This window comes from Brachyistius frenatus, unplaced genomic scaffold, assembly GCF_029030835.1.
Source record: "Brachyistius frenatus isolate BFR_SWC_R1_liver_20210118 unplaced genomic scaffold, ASM2903083v1 Contig_7, whole genome shotgun sequence".
In the NCBI taxonomy this organism is placed as follows: Eukaryota; Metazoa; Chordata; class Actinopteri; family Embiotocidae; genus Brachyistius; species Brachyistius frenatus.
Window position 1 is genome coordinate 4,094,122 of NW_027210606.1, and position 20,742 is coordinate 4,114,863.

At 40.3% G+C, this 20,742-nt stretch overlaps 3 protein-coding genes across 4 annotated transcripts; 2 read left to right on the forward strand and 1 right to left on the reverse strand.

Moving 5' to 3' along the window:
- Positions 1-810: 810 nt before the first annotated feature.
- ubl5 (ubiquitin like 5) lies at positions 811-3,600 on the reverse strand. The gene is made up of 5 exons (XM_069689678.1): positions 3,496-3,600; positions 3,084-3,155; positions 1,812-1,895; positions 1,676-1,713; positions 811-1,086 (listed from the first exon to the last, which is right to left on the reverse strand). Exons 2-5 carry the CDS (start codon positions 3,137-3,139, stop codon positions 1,043-1,045), a joined length of 222 nt encoding a protein of 73 aa, XP_069545779.1. The 5' UTR covers positions 3,140-3,155; positions 3,496-3,600; the 3' UTR covers positions 811-1,042.
- Positions 3,601-3,707: 107 nt separating this feature from the next.
- On the forward strand, positions 3,708-9,617 carry pin1 (peptidylprolyl cis/trans isomerase, NIMA-interacting 1). Of its 2 annotated transcripts, XM_069689677.1 has the most exons (6): positions 3,708-3,853; positions 5,746-5,828; positions 6,761-6,869; positions 6,951-7,061; positions 8,688-8,819; positions 8,860-9,617. In XM_069689677.1, exons 1-5 carry the CDS (start codon positions 3,796-3,798, stop codon positions 8,795-8,797), a joined length of 471 nt encoding a protein of 156 aa, XP_069545778.1. In that variant the 5' UTR covers positions 3,708-3,795; the 3' UTR covers positions 8,798-8,819; positions 8,860-9,617. The 2 variants fall into 2 exon arrangements, with proteins under 2 accessions (XP_069545778.1, XP_069545777.1); XM_069689676.1 differs by having other exon boundaries at positions 8,688-9,617.
- A 96-nt stretch (positions 9,618-9,713) lies between these two features.
- LOC138615827 (perforin-1-like) lies at positions 9,714-16,927 on the forward strand. The gene is made up of 10 exons (XM_069689675.1): positions 9,714-10,960; positions 11,949-12,235; positions 12,324-12,403; positions 12,882-12,927; positions 13,162-13,304; positions 13,415-13,553; positions 13,644-13,724; positions 14,522-15,018; positions 15,118-15,211; positions 15,881-16,927. The coding sequence occupies exons 2-10, from the start codon at positions 11,966-11,968 to the stop codon at positions 16,088-16,090; spliced, it is 1,560 nt and encodes a 519-aa protein (XP_069545776.1). The 5' UTR covers positions 9,714-10,960; positions 11,949-11,965; the 3' UTR covers positions 16,091-16,927.
- Positions 16,928-20,742: the final 3,815 nt, after the last annotated feature.

Consider the following 20,742-nt stretch of genomic DNA (forward strand, 5'->3'; position numbering starts at 1 on the left):
CTATACCATGGCATCAATATTTATCTTAAGTAAAACAAAGAGGTCTTGCCCAGTCCATGAAAAAAAAACAGATCCAGACTAAATATTCCCATATTAAATTGAACATTTACTGAAGTAAAAGTATTGATACCACAGTATAAAAATACTCCATTAAAAGTAGTAGTTTGGTATTTATAATGTCACTAAAACAAGAGTAATGATACACAGTACTATAAACCCAGTACATTCAATATTAGTATTAAAGTGCTAACATGTGCAGTGTTGTTAAGTTTGAAGTATGTAAAGCTTTTTAATTGATATATTATTATACACGTTCTCTAATTTGGTTCAATATTTTGCATGAAGTACATTTATCTATAAACCAATAAGTTGCTGCAGTTGTCAGATACATGTAGAGGTATTTCCCTCTGAAGTGTAGTCTAGTAGGAGTATGAAGAAACAAACTAATGTACCTCCAGGTTGTTGTTAAGTGTAGTAATTGAGTAAATGTACCTGGTTATTTTCCACTCCTCAGACCGAATATACACTGTTGTCTACATACTTTTACCTTTTACTTCCATATTCAAGTGTTGTTTCTGTGAACTCTGTCTTTGCACACTGGCAAGTTTTCCCAAAGCTAGAAAACAAACTAATAGTTACATTACACTACTGTGCCACTGGCAGTAGAGTAATCAACTATACATGCAGTAAAATCAATCTACATATAACTTATATACTTTCAGTTCAACTGAGGTAACGTGAGAAGATGGAAGACGTATTTCAGCCTCGACCCATAGGAGAAAAACACAACAAATGGAGCAGCAGACAGTCTTATGGATAGGCAAATATCCGCTTTATTTCTAAAATATCAAAACAAAAATAATCGCAGAAAAACATGTCTTTCGCATAATAGTTTATGGGCAAAAAATTAACAGCTAAAACTCACATCTATGATGGTTTCCTGTGACAGATTCCATCAACTCCATCTGTGTGTGTCTGTGTGTGTTTGTGTGTATGCGTGTGCGTGTGGCGCGAGTCTGAGCATCTTTGACTCCCCTCTGGTCTACTGGTAATACAACTCCAGGTTCATTCCATCGTGGATTTCATCTGAAGAGCTCACAGTTAAGTACAACATTGATTCAGTGTGGTGCAAATTTACCACCAGAGATGGTAAAATAAGAAAAATCCTCATGCTTTTCATATAGAAAAATGTGTATAACGATCACGCAGGAATGATCCCTGCTAAAATACACAATATACCATTAGACATAAAGCAGGCAGGCTTTTAGAACAATAACTCGAATGTCCTTTTTTTTAGTCGTCTGATAAAAGAACATGTATTTTTTTTAGCATTAGGAGTGAATTGATATGTTGATAATTAATATAATATCCCTGAGTAAATAAAATGAAGTCATTGTGCAGCTCTTCTGTGACTGAATGAGCACTGCAGTGTAATATCTCCAAGTACAGCTGGATTGTTTATCATTACACTACTGCTGCAGGAGTAATATTGGTTATCAATATAATCCATAACATCATTTACTGTTATCGGCTCACAAATTCTCTGTCAGTACAGATCTAAAATGTACATCTCTTTTTCAAATTTTAGCCATTTCTGGAATTTAAAATTGTCAGTCCTTTTATTTAAAGTTTGAAATGTAACTAAAGCTCTGTGACCAGTTTGTTTAAAGGATACAGTCACCCAGAGACACGTGGTCCTTGAAGATGGTGTACCTGCAGAAACGGAGAAGGAACGTTTAGCCGTTGACAGAAGACAGAAACATTGGACTTGTTTGGGCCAAACAGGGCTTTATTCTAGATTAGCATCTTACCATTTCTTCAGTACAATCTTGTCATGCCGTGTTCCTGTCTGCGCAGCAATGAGCTTCTTCAGATCTCCAATAGTGTCCTCTGAGCTGGAACGTGCAAGTTAAGGAAGGAGCGGTGTGATGCAAGTAAAACATAAAGAGATACGCACAAAACATGGAATAAATAATCCAAACATAACTGGGTTTTTCTGCAAATATTCTCCTCTTTGTTTTTATCCAAATTAAAATGGCTCTTTGAATTTATGTTTATCTTAGATGAATTTATCATGATAAAAGTACACTGTTATTTTGAAATATGAGGCAGCATTATTTGAGGGTGCACTGGTGATTGGCTGACGCAGCACCGTGGCAACAGATAGCACATTTTACTGCAGTGAAGAGTAATTACATTAAACCTGAGAGGCCAACTTAATGAACAGCTTTTTAATGAAGAAAACATTCAGCAAACTGAGGACAGCAATCAATTTTACTTTAATATTTTACCCACAACTTATTAAACTAACCAACTAAGAAGAATTGATAAGACTTAGCCTGATAAACTGATAGCCTTGTCCAGTTTTTATTGCCTCTAGCAATAAATGAAAACTACCACTAGGAACAGGAGATGCTGTTAAAACAAATACTGAAATTACTTATAACTGGTGGAAGAAGATCTCAGAGGTGTTTTTTTTCAACCAGAGTTATGTCTCAAATTCAGAGGAGAATATGTCATGAATTGACACACTACATGCGAGTCTCGCAAAGAAACGTCAGGCTCAAAAACAGATGTGCTGATGTGCGAGTACATTCCCACTGAAACCCAAAAGATGAACTTTTAAGTTAAGGAAACCGTAGCTGAAACAAACAATGTTTGCCACACTGCGTTGCACTCCCAACCACGCAGGTCAGCAGGCCGCAGAAGACCATTAACCCTGAAGCTTTGGCCTCCTTTGTGTTTACAGTGTGGGAGTTCAGAAAGTTGCATTCAGATAAAATACACGTGTTTGCTGCTTCACCTGCTGGAGGACTAAACTGTCACCTGCATGATCTGCTGTGTGTGATTATTCCCAATTCGGACAGACATCAAAGCATCATCAGCACTTTGTGTCCCCACACAAACCACGTTTGTCCCCCACGTGGTTTGTTGACATCTCTTCTAACCAGCTCCAGATTAGGACTGGTGTACCACGGTGTCGGTACGTAAACACAGGTGTCGGTACCATTTACACTCGTGGGCCGGAAGCAATATTGAGCATTTTCTTCAGAGTTAGAGATACTTCAGTTACAGAAGGATACTTGCACTTGACTCGGACTTTCTTACCCAGACGATCGTTGCAAACCACCTCGATCATCTTCGGATCCTGTCAGCTGTGAGGAAATGAGGCGAAGTTAGCGTCACGTGTGACTGCGGAGTGGCTAGAAACCATCTCCACGTGTCGGCCAGTCACGCCTGCGTGTATAGTTTAAGAGTCAGACCATGTTGTTCACTCATACACGGCGTGGCGGGCGAAACGGAGCCTTTTAAAAAAAAAAAACACTTCAAATCAGCCGAGTTTGATTTGTTCAGCTAACGGTAGCTACGGCTAACAACGTCGTGGTTGTTGTGCAGACAAATGTGCTCACTAAAAAAAAAAACAGCGTTATTTCTTAGACATCTATATTATCGTGTTTCTTCATAAAAGCCGGGTATTGAATGTGTCATTCATACCTGGAAACCTTGAACGGAATAACAAACACTCCTTTCTCGTTGATGTTTTCTGGAACGCTCTCAGTCCCGTTGACCGTAAAGCGGAATTAGTGAGCGTATTGGCTACACGGTTGATTGACAACCGAACGTAACCTATCACGAGAGAGAGAGCTCGCCGTGGAAGGCGGGCCTTATTCTGAAAACAACTGGTACCGCAAACAAGTCGCTAACTGTCGTAATCTGCCTAGCTGCAGCTCAATCTGTCACACGGCAGCGACGCTTGAGATTGAATTTGAAAAACGTTGCTGCGGAAAAAACACCATGGCAGACGAGGAGAATCTACCGTCTGGATGGGAGAAAAGAATGAGCCGCAGCTCGGGTGAGGAAACTTAAGATGTTGCTGGACAGCTGGCCAAATGGTAGCATGTAGGGGACTTAGCTAACGAGCTAGCAGCCGCTGCATCGTGGTTTTGGTGCTGAAACGAGGCGGGAGGAAGTTGAGTCGTGGCGGGCTGTAACCAGCGACGGGTCGCTGGGTTCTGGAGGTGTCTCCTCTTCTACGTGGTTTTTGGCTGTAATCGGGTGCCGCGCCGTGGCCGGTTCATTCAACCCGTCTGCTGCGGGGCCCTGCGTGACGTCACCGGCCGCACCGCCTCACCTGCGGACCGGACGAAGTCTCCGCGGGGCTTTTATTTTTTTTTTTTTTTTTTTACACGTTCACGTCGGGAGGCTTCATTCCGCTGAAACCGATTTAGACACGGACCGTGTTTCCTCGTCGGTCTCCTCCCGACCAGCCGCCCCGTCACGATGCTGCTTCCTCCTGAAGCCCGCTGTTCGTCCCGGGACCTCAAAGCTGCTCCACGGACACGTTCAGGAACCACGAGAGGAAGATGTGCTCTTTTTATTTGGCCTTTCAATCATAACGTGGGGAAATCAAGAACTTTATACACGCAGTCTTTTGTCGAGAATATCCTTTTGACAGCTTCACTTTGTTCTCAACATTTCCATTTCATTCTCGAAATCTCCACTTCGTTCTCATCAGTTATATTTCGTTCTTAAGCAGTTCAACTTCAGTTCAACTTCAGCTCAACTTCAGTTCCACCTCAGTTAAACTTCAGTTCAAGTTCAACTTCAGCTCAGTTCAACTTCAGTTCAACTTCAGCTCCACTTCAGCTCCATTTCAGTTCAACTTCAGTTCCACCTCAGTTCCACTTCAGCTCCACTTCAGCTCCACTTCAGTTCAACCTCAGTTCAACTTCAGTTCAGCTCCACTTCAGTTCCACTTCAGCTCAACTTCAGCTCAACTTCAGTTCCACTTCAGCTCCACTTCAGTTCAACTTCAGCTCAACTTCAGTTCCACTTCAGCTCAACTTCAGTTCCACTTCAGCTCCACTTCAGTTCAACCTCAGTTCAACCTCAGTTCAACTTCAGTTCCACTTCAGTTCAACTTCAGCTCCACCTCAGTTCAACTTCAGCTCAACTTCAGCTCCACCTCAGTTCAACTTCAGCTCCACCTCAGCTCAACTTCAGTTCCACTTCAGCTCCACCTCAGTTCAACTTCAGTTCCACTTCAGCTCCACTTCAGTTCAACCTCAGCTCCACTTCAGCTCCACTTGGTCCTACTCGACAGTTCCACATCAACTTTCTTTACATTTTCACACAGCTGTTGTCGACAATTCTACTTTGTCGTTCTCAACAGTTTCACTTCATCCTTCCAGACAGTACTCGTCTTTTTTTCAACGTGACCCTAATGCTCCGTAGTTTGCAGGAAGCAAAGCTCTGATAATCTCACTCTACACTACAAAGAGACAAAATCAGTGACCACATGTTGAAGAAAGTGGAATATTTAGGAGCTAACGCACTAGATTTCACCCTCAGGAGTTGCTGTACACCAGAATGTCCTCAATTCAATGCAAATGTGGCTGAATGTCAGCAGGATGTCTAAAACTTTTAAAAGTGAAGAGTCAGTACAGATTCTTCTCTCCGAACTCCTAATATCTCAGTTCAGGCATGATCAAATATTAACACGGTACTTTTCCCCCCCGAGCGCTCATGAGACGTGTATATTATAATCATTTAAAGATGATAACATGCAAATGTTGTGTTTTCAGCTCTGTGTGTGTGTGTGTGTGTGTGTGTGTGTGTGTGTGTGTGTGTGTGTGTGTGTGTGTGTGTGTGTGTGTGTGTGTGTGTGTGTGTGTGTGTGTGTGTGTGTGTTCAAAAAATTATCAATGAAAGCTCCTTTTAATGTTTCTCTCTTTTCCCCTCCAGGCAAAGTGTACTACTTCAACCACATCACCAACGCCAGCCAGTGGGAACGTCCAGTGGGAGACGGCCGTGGGGAGCCAGATAAGGTTGAGTATAATGTGTAGTATTTCATGTCATGATAACAATAAACGTTTATCATGAAGCACTTCTCAAAGCAATGACTACAAAATGCCTTTAAGCCAAACATAAGAACAAGTCGGCGCTAATTTAGTGATGATTGACATTAGTAAAAGGGTGGATGAAGCCTCTTTTATCCCTAAATTCTTGTTCTACAAGTGCTGTAGTGCAAACACACACACACACACACACAAACACACACACACAGAGACAGTATTTGTGCCAGATGTTAGAGTAAAATATTTAAGATAATAATTAGAATGCTAAAATGATTAATTAACGTGTATATTTTTGGGGGCTTTTTCTTCATGTGTGATGTGATTAGAGGAGTTATTACTTGGTATGAGGTCTTATCTATTTTATTAGATAAGACACTACAGTTTGCACCAGTGACTTTCATACGACTCGGAAAGGACTGACTGATACGACAGAGCTTCCTCATCCAACTAAATTCATTTTTCACGTGTAGCATTGTCTGCACAGCATCAGTTTGTAATGACTGGCCCATTAGGTTCATCAGTCATTTATTCATGTTTAGAACTCCTCATTTCTGTTGGCGGCAAGTGTCTTACTACCAGTGAGAGACTCATAATAGTGTGATAATGATAATTAAGTCACTTTTTTTTTTTATCATTTTCTGATCAGCCATCAACTTGCATAAAAAAAATTTTTAACAACCAGCCATTTTTCACAGCAGCTCAATTGACGCATACTTATAACGCATTAATAAATGTGGATTGTTAACATTAAAGAGCCATTAGTTGCAACTTCTCTGTCATATTAGTGGTATAAGTGGCACTGGCTTCTCAAACAGTGAAAAGTCTAACTTAATAAAGCACATCTCTCTTGTTGTTTTTGGGTGTGTTGATGCTCATCATCTAATTTTTTTTCCTTCCCTCAGGTACGCTGCTCTCACCTCCTGGTGAAGCATAATCAGTCTCGCCGTCCATCCTCCTGGCGGGAACAAAATATTACCCGAACTAAAGATGAGGCCCTGGATTTCATTCAGAGTAAGCAAAGCAGAGGGAGAGAGGAGATGTGATCCGGCCTGGTCTGATCGTTATATTGAGTGTCTTCTCTCGTCTGTGCAGAGTACATAGAACAGATAAAGTCTGGAGAGGAGAAGTTTGAGTCCCTGGCCTCTCAGTTCAGCGACTGCAGCTCGGCTAAGAACGGTGGAGATCTGGGGCTGTTTGGAAGAGGTAGGCGCGTCATGACGTCACGTCCGGGCTGGCTTCTGTTCCTCCAGCTTCAGTAGCTCAGGCTAATCTCTCCTGTAGCGTATCTGTCATCAGTCTGCCTGAACCCGTGAAGTGTGTTCGTGGGACAAATAGACATTCACTGCAGCTGTTGCCATATGAAATTTAAACCATGGACGAAGTTGAATCAACCGCTACTTTGTGAGCACATGAAGAAACTACAACGGAGGTAATCTGGGTCCTTACTTACCCACGAAACTCGCCAACACTCTCCTGTGGTGGTGTTTTAACTTTCTAGTTGAAATCTCTGAAATCCAGATGCAGCCTCGTTCATGGCCTCTGCTCTTCTGTCGCGCTGCGACACTGAGCCTACCGGCCTCTGGGGCTTCTGGGAAATGGTGTTTGTTAAAGTCTACGAAAACATAAATCATGAATTGAACAATATTAGTCTCCCTACACCTGACCTTTCAGACAATAACAGCCATCGTACCGTGCGTTTAGCACTGCCGCTCATGGCACTGATTTTGGTTGGAGGTTTGTAACCGTTGCCATAGCAACCACTCTAAATTATGTGTATGTTTGAAGGGGCAGGGAAAGGTATGTGCTGATGTATTTATCTGTCGTTTCACAAGTACTGGCTGTAGCTCAGATGTTCATTCGTCTCCTTTCCCCCCAAAAAAACCCCCATTTCTAACCACATCGGTGAGTCACCCTGCTGCACTGGGTGGCATTAAAATGAATATAGGCCTGGAGATTATTTTCTCATTCTCTGGAGTACTAACTGTACATTAATCTGCTGCTGAAATTAGTCCCCGACATGTACATTATTTTAATGTGTTTCGAGGTAGTTTAGGAAATGATATATTTGTGACCCTTTTTTTAAAAAAAAAAAAGATAAACATCCTCATAAAAGCCACAGACGGGAGCAAACTTGGAAAGTATTAGGAGGGAAACTGATGTACTGTTGGTTTTAGACTTTTCATTGGATTTCAAGGCATGTTAGCCTCATCTTTGAGCAGTTTTGAGACTTGCCAGCAATTGAGCAGTCCCACTTTCACCTAAATGTTCCTTTTGTTATTATAATTAGGCACCATTCAGTCTAAAAAATTGAAGGCAAACAAAAAAGAAACCGCATTAAAGACAAAAATATTTTGAGTTTTAGGTCAATTTAATTCCTGAGTATCTGTTATAGTATGTTGTTTGGAGTATCTATAGATGGTTGTCTTGGCGTTAGGTCACACAAACCAATGTTTTGTAGCTGTGCACAGTATCAGTGTTGTTATCTGAAGTTTCATTGTGTTGTTGTTCTTTTTTTTATTATTTATTATTCTATTCTCCCTTCTCAACACTATGGTGGCAAGCTACTAATTTGAATACTCATTAATGACCGTGTCCCAATGACACACTCAAACTGAAACGTAATGAATGTAAACATATACATAAATATATTATATATATTATTTAAAAGAAAATACAAGACAATTGGAGAAAATACATACTGAAAAAAAATATTTAAAGCCAATGTAGGAAGTTATGTAGTGACGGCACAAAGTAAAGCATATTCAGTGAGTTTTTATTTGAATGTGAGTCATCATTTCATTAGTTTGACGCACCGTATTTATGTTTCAGGTCAAATGCAGAAGCCTTTTGAAGATGCCTCCTTTGCTCTCAAAGTGGGAGATATGAGCGGTCCTGTTTTTACAGACTCTGGAGTCCACATCATCCTACGCACTGGCTGAAAGGAAGACGCCACATACCGTACTTTCCTCTTACACTCACACACACACACACACACACACACACACACACACACACACACACACACACACACACACACACACACACACACAGTCCAACTCCAACCAAGCCTGCGACTTGTTTTAATGACACACACCTCCCAATAAACAAAGCTTCCAGCCCGTATTATCTTACGGGATCATTTAGTTCCAAGCGCTATCGCACATATGTGAATAATTTCTCTACCCTGAAAATGAAGGAGTATTTGAGATTATTACTGAAGACCTCGAGCTTTCATTAACTATGGGAGTGACATGATATTAAAATGTGAGTGCCTGCTGACAGTTTCACACGAGTTGAAGAATGCATCTGTAAAAGCTTGTTCTTGGTATGTGCATGTCTTCAAAAGGACCATTTCATTATGTTTTCCTGTAACATTCTTCATTTATTCATCACTGTATGTGTGCCAAAGCACGTCCTCTGTCTTTATTTTTTTTGGGTGACAGATTGATGATATGTTTGAAATACTTTGTAGTATTTCAGTGTTGCAGGGCAATGCACTGTTATTCTGAGTTCTCTACACTTTAGAATTGATTTAACTTTTCTGTCCTTTTGCAAACATTCACAAACATTTAATTAATTTGTTTTCATAATCCACTTTGAACAGTGCATGGTTTCTCCCCTTGGAAATGCTAAAATGGCACGATTGGAAGCTTGCAGGTTTTAACAAGAAGCTCCACAGCTTTTAAAAGAGTCAACGTTCAGATGAGCTGTTAACACTGTTGTGTCATTGGGTATAAATAAAAAGCTCTTTTTTTTGTAGGTCTGGTTTTACTTAGTTCTTCATTTTTGAAGTCATAACGTGCGTGTGTGAGAGATGGTGGTGAAGGCCAGGGGATGTGTTCAGGTCAAAATGAAAAACGGGGGGAACGTAAAATGACCTGCAAGTGGATGACAGGAAAATAATTATCAGAGTACCTTTTGGACTTGACATGAAAATGGACATTTTTGTATTGCAGTAGTCTTAAGTAAAAGAAAATAAATGTGAAAGTACTTCTTCATCATTTGCTACATATGGTGTACGTCTTTAGGCAGCGTGGCTCTAGCAAGATAGAAGGAAGTTTGTCCAAACATAGTGTTGTCAAAAAGTACAACTAAAGGAAATTGTTGGCTTTTTCAACATATTTGTACAATCAAACATTTATTTAAAATACTGCCCACAGCTACAGATGAAGAAGACGTAAAATTGCCGTATTCCAGTCATTTTTATAATTCATATAAATAAACATATAACTCGCACGGAGAAGACATTCATCACACCCTCATATCTGTAAAATTTGAATCAAGAGTTCCAGATTCATATTCAATAACTGAGAAAAAAAAAAAAAGGCTGTGGATGCCCGTGAGTCTGGCAAATGAGTTGAAAAGGGCTCCAGAGTATTTGAAATAAATGCCACTGTAAGGAAAGTTACCTATAAATTGCAGATTTCAAATGACCATCAATTTGTGAAGACTGGCTGTCCCAGTAAAATCATCCCAAAAGAGCAGATCACGTGATGCAGAAAATTATTAACATGGGTGCTGTTTAGTAGTCCAAATCTTGCAACGCTAATGAAGTTGAAAAATACCTTATGGTTCTTCCCTTTCATTGTTATCTACTCCAAACTTTTTAGAAAACAGGATTTTCTTAAACTGCTTCCAACAACAATGACACAATTCATGGATTAACACTATTATAAATATGAAACATTAAAAATAAATGTGTACATCCTTCAGTGTTTACCTTATTTACCTTTCATTTCTTTTTTTATGTGTTTTGTTATTATTCCTGATACTGGGATTATGAATTTAAATAAAGAAAACTAAAAAAAACACGATGTGTGAAAAATGTCCACTTTTCTAAATTAAAGGGCCAGCATGTATAGTCAGGGAGCCGGTGCTTGCCAACAGTAGTTGAAGCTATTCCAAAGTCATGTTGGTAAACCTGGATGTGATAGGCCATCTCTTTATCTCTTCAGACTTGATGCTCCCTTTTCATCTTATTTCCTTATAAGCTGTCTGTAGTTCATTTCTGGTCAAATCTCACCAGCTCTTCGTCCTGTTTGGTCTGATTTGGATCACGAGAAGTGGAGCGACAACAGCAACCTTTTCACCATCTGAAACAGGTATAACATTTGTTTTATTTTACTGGAGGATGATACCAACAGTTTATTTTTATATTTATTTTATATTGTAGTTTATATTAGTTATATTTTAAAGAACATACCAGTGCACGACACAGCAGACGGTCCATGATTTAGGCTTTAATGCTGGTCATTTTATTCTTGAAAAAGATGTGCTTATGACTACTGACGCTTACATTACATTTACATTCATTCTACATCCAGCTGTATGGTGGGATTGTGTGCGTTTGCTGAGATCACAAGACGTGCTTCTATTCTAGCAGCAGACACAGTTATAATTTTAAAGCTCCCTGGTACAGTCAGCCTTAAAAACTTAAGACCTATGTATCAAACGGGCACCTGAGTCAAATCCTAATTTACATGCCAATTTTGTGAAAAATTTCTAGCTGTGTCTTTGTCCTTTGAAAAAAAAAGGGTTGTGCAGGACTGAAATGTGAATTTTGTTTTCAGCTGAATTCACTAACCTTGACCTCAAACCAGGAAGCAAGATATCAGCATCTGTAAATTTTTATATTGTTTGATGATATTCAGTACACACCCGTACAACAATTGATCCGTTATGCATGTGTTATTGTACTGCTGTATAGCACTATCACTAAATAGCAATAAATCTGGCACACAACAGGGAAGATTTGCTGATGGTAGTTCTTATCTAGCCAAACTTTCTTTTAAACAGTGACATACTTTATGCAAGTTAATCCTCACCTTTTTATTGACTCCATAGATTTTTAGATTAGATTAAAAAAAAAGTTTTTAACTAAAATGTCCTGCTTTGTAGTTTTATGGTCACAAATTAAATAAAGATTGACAGACAGATTTTATGTTTATATTTTCTTAATCTCCACTTCATATACTGTAAAGCAGAGACCGAGATACACAATTCCGATCTGCAAACGTTTGCAATTCTTGTTAAAATAACGACCTGTTATGCTCTTACCTCCTCTCTCTTTGTTTGTCTGAAATATTTCAGTCTTTTTGACTCCAGCCATGCTCCCCTCTTCATCTCCACTCCCTCTCTGCCTGAGTCTCCTCTTCTTTCTGCTCCACAACACTCCTGTTCTCTCCTGTCAGACTGGGAATAGAAGCCAGTGTGACTCGGCCCCCTTTGTGCCAGGCCACAACCTGGTGGGGGAGGGCTTCGACGTGGTCACCCTGCAGCGAAAAGGAGCCTACATGGTTGACATGAAGACCTACCTCACCCCAAGTGGCACCTGTACTCTCTGCTCCAACCCTCTTCAAGGCAACCAGCTGCAAAGAGTAATTCATAAATAAACAGTAATATACAGTGACGTTAAGCGTTTCCGACACCTCGTGTTAATCATGCTGTTCTCTCCTGCATTTTCAGCTGCCGGTCTCTGTGGTGGACTGGCGTGCATTCAGCCGATGCCAAGCTGATATCTACAACAGTGCTCACACCTCTGTTAGGTGCAGTATTAAAATCACTGAAGCTGTTTGGCATCGGCAGAGAAGATTTGGCAAATCTTTCATGGGCGCAACCCACATACTCGGCTGTGCTGCTCATCCCACAAATGCATGTTCCTTACAAATGGGGCACAGTTTAAAAGGGAAATTAACAGGCTTTCCAACGGAGAAATAATCTACCAAACACAAATTTCCAAACTTTTTGTTCGATGTTTATTTCCAAAGACAGACCTGCACACTTATTTTCCGACTCGGTCAGTGTCTCACGGTGAAATCTGAGGCTTCGGTGTTGTTGGGTTGCCATGCTAAAACATATAGTGCTGTTTTTCATAGAACAACTGGGTATGCTTTATCAGAGCATACATATATGCTGATGACGGACATGAAGCTTAAAATACAGAGAAGTACTGCATGAATATAAGTGTGTGCATATCTGTGAGAAAGTGAAATTTAATAGTGATTCTCTCACTTGTGTCTACAGCTCACTGATGAGCATGTACACCTCACAGGACAGTAACGACTGGAAGGTAGGAAACATCTCACAGCTATTGTTGTCATGAAATGAACATTTCAGAATAGTATTCTGTGATTGATAAACAGGTAAATGTAAATAGAAAGTTGCTTGTTGATTTGTCGATTTTATCACTAAAGTTCAAGTGAATGGTTTAATAAAAAACAAATTGTTGTATTCAATACCGTGTCGTGGAAACTAGGGTTGAACATTAGCCACCTTAGGAGCTTTTATTTATCATTCATTTCAGGTTGGCCTAAATATACAGAAGTTTGCATCCGCCAACCTGGAGGTGGGAGGAACTCAGTCGTTGATGTATAGCTTTGCTACACAAAGGACCAGCGAGGACCGCAACTCCTTCAGCATACACAGGGTCACCTGCAGCCATTATGGGTAGGCTGTGCACACCCCAGCATCATGACATAAGTTTAGATTTTTTTCATAGAAGTTTGTTGGAATAATTTCAGTTAAGATGATTTACTGATGGGTCTCTATGTGTCTAGTTACCGTGTAGCGATCACACCGCCCCTCAGCTCTCAGTTCAGGAAGGATTTGGCCCGGCTGCCAGGTTCCTACAACAACTTAACCAGAGCTCAGTACAATGAGCTCATACACACCTACGGCACACACTACATCCGCCAGGTTCAAACACACACACATCATTTTAATTTCAGTATTTCATTAATAAAAACACAACTGTTTTTGTTTCAGCAACATTGTACTTCATTTCAGGTTTACCTTGGGGGTCGACTGAGGAGAGTGACTGCTGCACGAACCTGTCTATCAACACTGAACGGGCTCTCCTCAAGCGAGGTACCTGAACAGGTCCATCAAATAGTGAAATGAAATGGTTACATTTCAATAAACAATTAAATTAAAAGAATATCTCACCAAGAATCAAAAATCTGAGAAAAAGTCCAAAAACTGAAACTGTGGATCAGAACTTTGTTTTTGTTTGTTTTTTCTTCTTTCCTCTCCCAGTAATCATCTGACAACCCCTCAGATTTATCTGCTGTCCCAGTATTATATAACTGGATATAAAGTAGTTCAAACTAGCTCCACCTGCAGCAGCCACAACAGTAACATGCTGCTTCAGTAATAATAATCTGATGATGTCATATATAAACTACATTTTGGCAAGAATGTAAAAGCGCTTTGTATACCTCTAAGGTAAAATAGGAAATGGGAAATGGTCTTCACTTATACAGTGATTTATCACCTAGGAAAATCACTTTACTGGTTGCCTCCCATTCACCCACTCACAGACACATTCAAACTTGCCTGCCATTGGGGTTCAGTGTCTTGCCTGAGGATGTTTTGGTATATGGGTGGGAGGAGAACTTTGCACTATGGGGCGCTATATCAGTGCAGACCATTCACCATTTTAATGTCTCACCTGTCTGTGGATACATAATGCAGAGCAGGTGATTGGGGATTTAGCCTCCTCCAAACAGCATGATAAAGAGTCCTTGAGCCACATACTGAACCCTCATTTTTCTTGATGTGCAGGTTTATCATCATGAGCACTATTCTTGTCATAAAGTTATCATGTGAATGCCATTTATGGCCGTATAAGTTAAAGTAATAACTTATTTCCCCTCCTGTTCCAGGTCCATTCTTGTTTATCACTGGGTGTTTCTGTCGGCCTGGGGAAGTTGAAACTATCCGGTAGCCAAAGCTCTTGCAACAAGGTCCTACAGAACCAGGACCTCTCCACCATGTACAGCTCTGGTCTCCACCAGCACTACACAGAGATGGCAGGAGGCACTGGTTGGTTGGGGGAGTTTTCAATCGGCCATAATGACTCCCTGGGCTATCTGAATTGGCTGACCACCCTGAAGGATCATCCAGATGTTGTTTCGTACTCCCTCCGGCCAATGTATGAGCTGGTGCCAAATGGGACGCAGAAGGCAGGGATGAAGGCTGCCATAGAGCAGTACCTAGAGGACAACGCTGTGAAGAAATCACCCCCAGAACCAAATTGTGGGTTGCATGTTTCTAACCTGGCTTCCAACTGCTGTCCTAAACAGGCCTGGAGGGGGACGCTTGTGGTGACCATCATCCGAGCCTGGGATCTGAAAGGGGATCTGACTGGCAAGACTGAGGGGTGAGTAGAGTGAGTTCAAGGATTGAGATCTTAAGGTGGTATGTCAGTCAGCAATGTCAATATATCCGTTGCTCTCCTTTTGTTTTGTCCTAATCGCAGGTATGCTAAGGTGCGTTACGGTTCCATCTATCGCGTGACTCATTGGATCCGGTCAAACAACCCCTGGTGGAACGCTCAATATAATCTGGGCAAGGTCAGTAAACTTTTTAATAACAGATAAGCTCAAAAGAACATGTTGAGAGAAAAGTTGATGTACTTTTACAGTGTAGTTACTGTGTCTACCACCTGTGTGTAGCTTGTGTAGTCAAAAAGTAAAAATGACTGCTTATACTTCGGGGGCAGTGCACTTAAATTACAAAAAAATGTGTGAGGACCTGGGTTCCAGGCAACTGGTCCTCGGCATAAAGGAAGTGCAATTAATAAAGGGCAACAATCCTAGTTGCCTTAAACTTTGACACAAGCGTGCACTTGAACTGAAGGATAAACTGAAAATATATGGTGGTCAAAAGTGCCTATTTCATATCCAGTTTTATGCCTCACTGACTATCTTACCAACTGTACATTCGTACAGTAATTCGCGTACTTCCCAATTAAGGTATAAGGACATGTCATCACTGTTTGATGGACAGGTAATTGTATGGAGCCCATTCAGAGCCTAGATCACTTATTCATCATAAAACAAGCCCATTTTTATGCTTCCACATCGGAATGTCAAAGTATTGAACATTTCAGTAAGATATTGATGGATCCAAAAAATTACTATTTAAGATCATGTGTGTAGTGTATTGTATAGATTATGCTATTCGTTCTAATTACTGATGATCCACTGACCTCAACTCATTTATTTATTTTTTTGACAAAGGTGGACACACACACGGGTTTAAAGGTCGAGGTTTGGGACAAGGACGTGTGGAAAGATGACCATTTGGGATCATGTGTGAAGTACCTGAGCCAGGGGACACATAGATTCACCTGCCCAGCTAAGAGAGGTGGCTTTGAGGTCCAGTACACTCTGACCTGCGACCATTATCTGACTGGAGACAGATGTAACCGTTATAAACCATCTCCATAGTGATCAATGCATTTTAGAGCAGCACAATTTTCTTTAATTATTTGTGATATCAGATGTGTCAATCTGGTAGAATCAAAAGTCTCATGACTGATAAGCTTGTACATTTAATTTCCCAGTAAGACGTAACAATATTCAATTTGATCTTCTATATTTGTTAAAAAGGGGGAAACGAGCGGTGGATTTGACTCGATCTGATTGGAAACGATACTCTGTCCCGCCCACCGTTAGCCGTAAACTGACTGCACCACCTGCTTGTCAATCAAACAGACACGCCCCCCCAAAAGGCTTTCTGAAACTTATTTTATAATTAATGACGGGATTATTTTCACATGAAGGGACGGAAAACTAATAAGAAAGAGTGACTTTTAGCTTGTAAAACCGAGATAACTCATGGAGACATTTTATTGACTCCGAATTTTATGAGACTAGTTGAATGGCAGTCGATGGCAGCAGCGTTTCTGAATCATGTAGGCCTACTGTGATGATGAAGCTTTTATAAGTACTTGTATAATGAAAACACGATGCCAAAAAATTTGCAACCTGCTCGCTCCTCTGAGAAAATTAGCGCAATAAAATGCTAAGAGAAAAAATGCTACATGCCGTTAAGCAGGTAAAGGTTAAGGTGACCAGCTCAGCATAACTGACTAATAACAATAGCTGCACTTAAACACCGGCCTTTATTTGCTGTGATAGGCATGAGCCTTTGAAAATGTTTGAAAATGCATGTTTCTGAATGTTCCTATTGTTCTGATAATTGTACTGTAATATTTGTAAATTATTTAGCATGTGTATAATGTAATGAGTACAAGGTGAATAAAACCAATTTTTGATTTATGAGTTTTACATGTGTTGTAAAAGTGCAATTGAATGATCCAATGAGGAAGTATGATTTGTGCATAAATTGTGTGTTGTCATGATTTAAAGATGAGGTTGTTGTGATGAAATTGTTTCTGATCATGTTTTTAAGAGCCGGACATGCCAGAGCCTTTCCTTTATTAGTGTTACCTTTATAGGAAAGGTCTCACTTTAGTAGGAGCCCAACCAGCACTCAGTCCTTGATCCCAGCGGGATTCGATACCGGTACCAACACGCAAAAACGACCTGTTTTGTTCCTGTACAGACATTGTTGGAATGATTGTGCTGACAGTCTGTATGCAGTAACCTAACGTTTGCTGACACTAATTAGCTGGCTAACTGCTGACTGCAAGGTTCCTCTTATCTGTCCAATAGTCATAACTTTATCACAGAGCGGTACTGGATGTTCCAGCTCTTGGTGTTCATCCTGAGCGTGCACCTAGTGTGACAATACCATTGTAAAAGGACCCATGGGAGGTGACCTCCTATGGGTCCTTTTAAACTGCCATACGACTGGTTAGAACTGCTTTTTGCTCACATGCCACCATTTGATAGCCTATTTACGCTTATATTTTGTCGGGCACCCCATTGCGGCCATATTGTACATTGATTCAGCTGTTAATGCAGTCTATACCGATCATAAACAGCAGTATTGATACCGGAGGAAAAAGAGGTATTTACAGGAGCAGGATCTTCTTTTTGCCAGCAGGGGGCACTACCTGCATAAAATGGTCATTCAGGCATGACAGCCGCCGGAGCTGTCAACATTTTCACACACGGAATTGGATAATTAATAAATAATTATATATATATATATATTATATGTATACCGGAGGAGACATATAGGAGACATCCCAGTGGTATGCCACCAAAAAATGATACTTGGCGAGGAACGAGGAGACATAGAGGTGCATGTTTAGTGCCCCCTGCTGGCAGAAAAAAGACCCTGCTCTTTCTGCTCTTTCTGATATACTGTACCACCAGATATCGGTACATGGCACCTTAGAGAAAGTGTGGCATACCAAAAGTCGAAGTGCCATACCACTAGGAAACGGTACGTACCACTTTCCACAAAGTGACATACCACCTACCAATTTGCGATCTTGCTGTCTCTCATTAAGAGCCTTAAGATTGTCCGAAGCTGAGGAGAAAATTGCGAAAGTATTACGAGCTAGGAGAAATGAATGACAGTGAGTTAATGAAATTATATAAATTATATTGTGCAGGGAAAATGTTTGTGGTCAATCTCATTTTAGACACAGTCATATCTCCCCCTCAACGCAATAACGCTAGAAATGAAATTGATCACAGCACGAAGATATTTGGCAACTGGAAAAGTGCAACAACGCAGCAGGAGCTCGAGTCTGTCGCAACCTTCCATCATCCGACTGATCACAGACACCAAAACAGCACTTTCACCGCTTCATATTGGGATTGGCGTATTGGCAGTTCATTTCATTTCCACCAGATGTCACTGTCTATTCTGTGCCCTTTATTACAAGGATGGGTTTTATTTTGGGATTAACCAGTCACATCTTTTAAAAGGGGCACAGTGGTGCAGTGGTAGCAAGAAGGTTGTGGGTTCGAACCTTGGCCGGGGCCTTTCTGTGCAGAGTTTGCATGTTCTCCCTGTGTCTGCGTGGGTTCTCTCCGGGTACTTTGGCTTCCTCCCAACATCCAAAACATGCGTGCCAGGATAACTGGTGATTCTGAAAAATTGCCCTTTAATGATTTAGGTGTGAATGAGAGCATGAATGGTCTTTGTTTCCGTCTAGCTCTATGTGTTGGGCCTGTGATGGACCGGCGATCCATCCAGGGTGTACTACTGAATTCACTAAGGTTTTGGCGAATCTGCCTGCTGCTTATAGTTCCTCAACCCAGATCCAGTACCGACACTTGATAGATACCTAGAGCACACATTATATCCACCAGGTTTAAACATACATAAACACACATCAGTTTAATTATTTTTTTCTTCACTTAATTAAATGATACCATATTAAACATTTCTGTAATTTCAGGTTTATCTTGGAGGCTGATTGATTCGAGTCACATGTAAAAAAACAGAATAAAATGTTACAAATGAAAATTGTATTGCTATCATGAGAAACCAAAGCAACATGAACATTCAATTAGCCCAGGTTGTGCTGAAAAAATTATATCAGATATTTGGTTGTTAATTATATTTTTTAAATAAGAAACGTGAGGGATTAGTAAAATGATAACAGTGGCCAAGACTGCAGAGTGTCGAGTGCTCTCGGACAGCTCTGCCTAGTCTCAAAAATGTGAAGTTGTTTTTAACAAACTGGTAGTTAAGCTAAAGACCTATTTGTTTAATTGGTGGAACAAATAGTGAAACATTTAGCATCCAAACAGAGAAGAAAGGGAGAGGCGTCATTAGTCTCGCATTGAAACGACAAAGTTGCCCTGCTGTGTTTTCCTGATCAACTTAAAGGAATAATGGTAGAAATTGGCTCTTTGGCAGAGACTAAGATGAGAAAACTAAGAGGAGAGGAGTCATACACTCTTTTCTCTGTCAAATATAGAGCAACTAGCAAACAATTAGCTCAGCACAAATAGTGGAAATTTGGAAACAACTTGGCTGGCTTTATTCGAAGGTAACAAAAGCCACATACCAGCACCTCTAACTCTTACTAATGAACACAAACACTTCATAATGTGAGTGTATAAACATAAAGAACCATTGTTATTTTACCCTTTGCTTTTGTCCAGATTTTTAAAAAAACAAAAAAACAACCAAGATTATTTATGAATCTAAAGGTGCTGTTGAGCATTTTATTTTCTACAGACTGAGCCACAGCTGTTCCCCTGTCTTTATTGTGCTAAACAAAGTAAACCATCTTTAATCTTAACGAACAGACACGAGATTGGTAATGGTCTCATCTGACTACTATTGTCATTGCTCATTTCCAATATAATAAATTACTTTAGCAACTGTTGGAGCGGTAACATGAAACAAGCGCATATATTTCAAAAAAATTAAATTTAATAACATTCATAATATTGCTGTCTCTGAGGAGGCAATTTGGTCCAAAAACATGTTCCAAAACGGTAGAAAGGTTGCCCAATTTTTTTTTATTTTTTTTTATGACTGTGTTTTTCTCTCTTAAGCTCTTTCATAAAGCAACTGAATAATTTCCATTCTGCAAGACATGCTCACCAAGCAGCAGACAAACCCAGTTAAAGACTAGCTGGTAAACACAGTGGAGCATAAAGATCTAAGCAAGACAGATTTTCTCTTCAGGGATTGGAGGAGACCAAAAACAGAGCTGAAAGAGAGCAAATACTTGTTTCAAAATTTGTCTCATCCATCAAAAGTCAAATGCTGTTCTCCTTTTCCTGCTGCTGTGTGAGTGTGCAGTGTGGATACCTTTTTAGTTCAGAGAAATTAGATCATAATTTAAAGCCTTTAAGTTTTATCAAAGCATTTAAATAATTGCATATATTGTCTCACATACCAGAATTAGTATCTGTGGTCCTGGCCCTGGTATTAGGGTACTTGGTAATGGAAACCAAAACAAAGCAATTAATAGGCTATATTAAGGTTGATAACGTTCAATATTGGCAATAGACAAAGGCTGGGTGATGTGGAAGTAGCGCGTAAATGTGGCCTTCCTGCCCAGTGGGGTGTCCGTGTAAAAGCCTTAATGAACTGCCCCCTCTCATGTCTCCGTGCCTCCTGTGGTAAAGGTTTCCTGTGAGGAGTTTATACACTGCGTAAAAAACAAGCTCCCGCCGCGACCACTGGATTCCTTCCTCTCATCTTTGGAAATGCC

What these genes read in the sequence shown, in the direction of transcription:
- ubl5 (XM_069689678.1), bottom strand. Translation starts at nt 3,139, where the DNA reads ATGATCGAGGTGGTTTGCAACGATCGTCTGGGTAAGAAAGTCCGAGTC. An exon ending in AAAGTCCGAGTCAAGTGCAA is followed by an intron (nt 1,896 to 3,083) that starts GTATCCTTCTGT and finishes TGCACGTTCCAG; the next exon opens with CTCAGAGGACACTATTGGAG. An exon ending in CCACGTGTCTCTGGGTGACT is followed by an intron (nt 1,087 to 1,675) that starts GTATCCTTTAAA and finishes TGAGCTCTTCAG; the next exon opens with ATGAAATCCACGATGGAATG.
- pin1 (XM_069689676.1), top strand. Translation starts at nt 3,796, where the DNA reads ATGGCAGACGAGGAGAATCTACCGTCTGGATGGGAGAAAAGAATGAGC. An exon ending in GCCGTGGGGAGCCAGATAAG is followed by an intron (nt 5,829 to 6,760) that starts GTTGAGTATAAT and finishes TCCTTCCCTCAG; the next exon opens with GTACGCTGCTCTCACCTCCT. An exon ending in TCTGGGGCTGTTTGGAAGAG is followed by an intron (nt 7,062 to 8,687) that starts GTAGGCGCGTCA and finishes TTTATGTTTCAG; the next exon opens with GTCAAATGCAGAAGCCTTTT.
- LOC138615827 (XM_069689675.1), top strand. Translation starts at nt 11,966, where the DNA reads ATGCTCCCCTCTTCATCTCCACTCCCTCTCTGCCTGAGTCTCCTCTTC. An exon ending in ACGGGCTCTCCTCAAGCGAG is followed by an intron (nt 13,725 to 14,521) that starts GTACCTGAACAG and finishes CTCCTGTTCCAG; the next exon opens with GTCCATTCTTGTTTATCACT. An exon ending in CTGACTGGCAAGACTGAGGG is followed by an intron (nt 15,019 to 15,117) that starts GTGAGTAGAGTG and finishes TCCTAATCGCAG; the next exon opens with GTATGCTAAGGTGCGTTACG.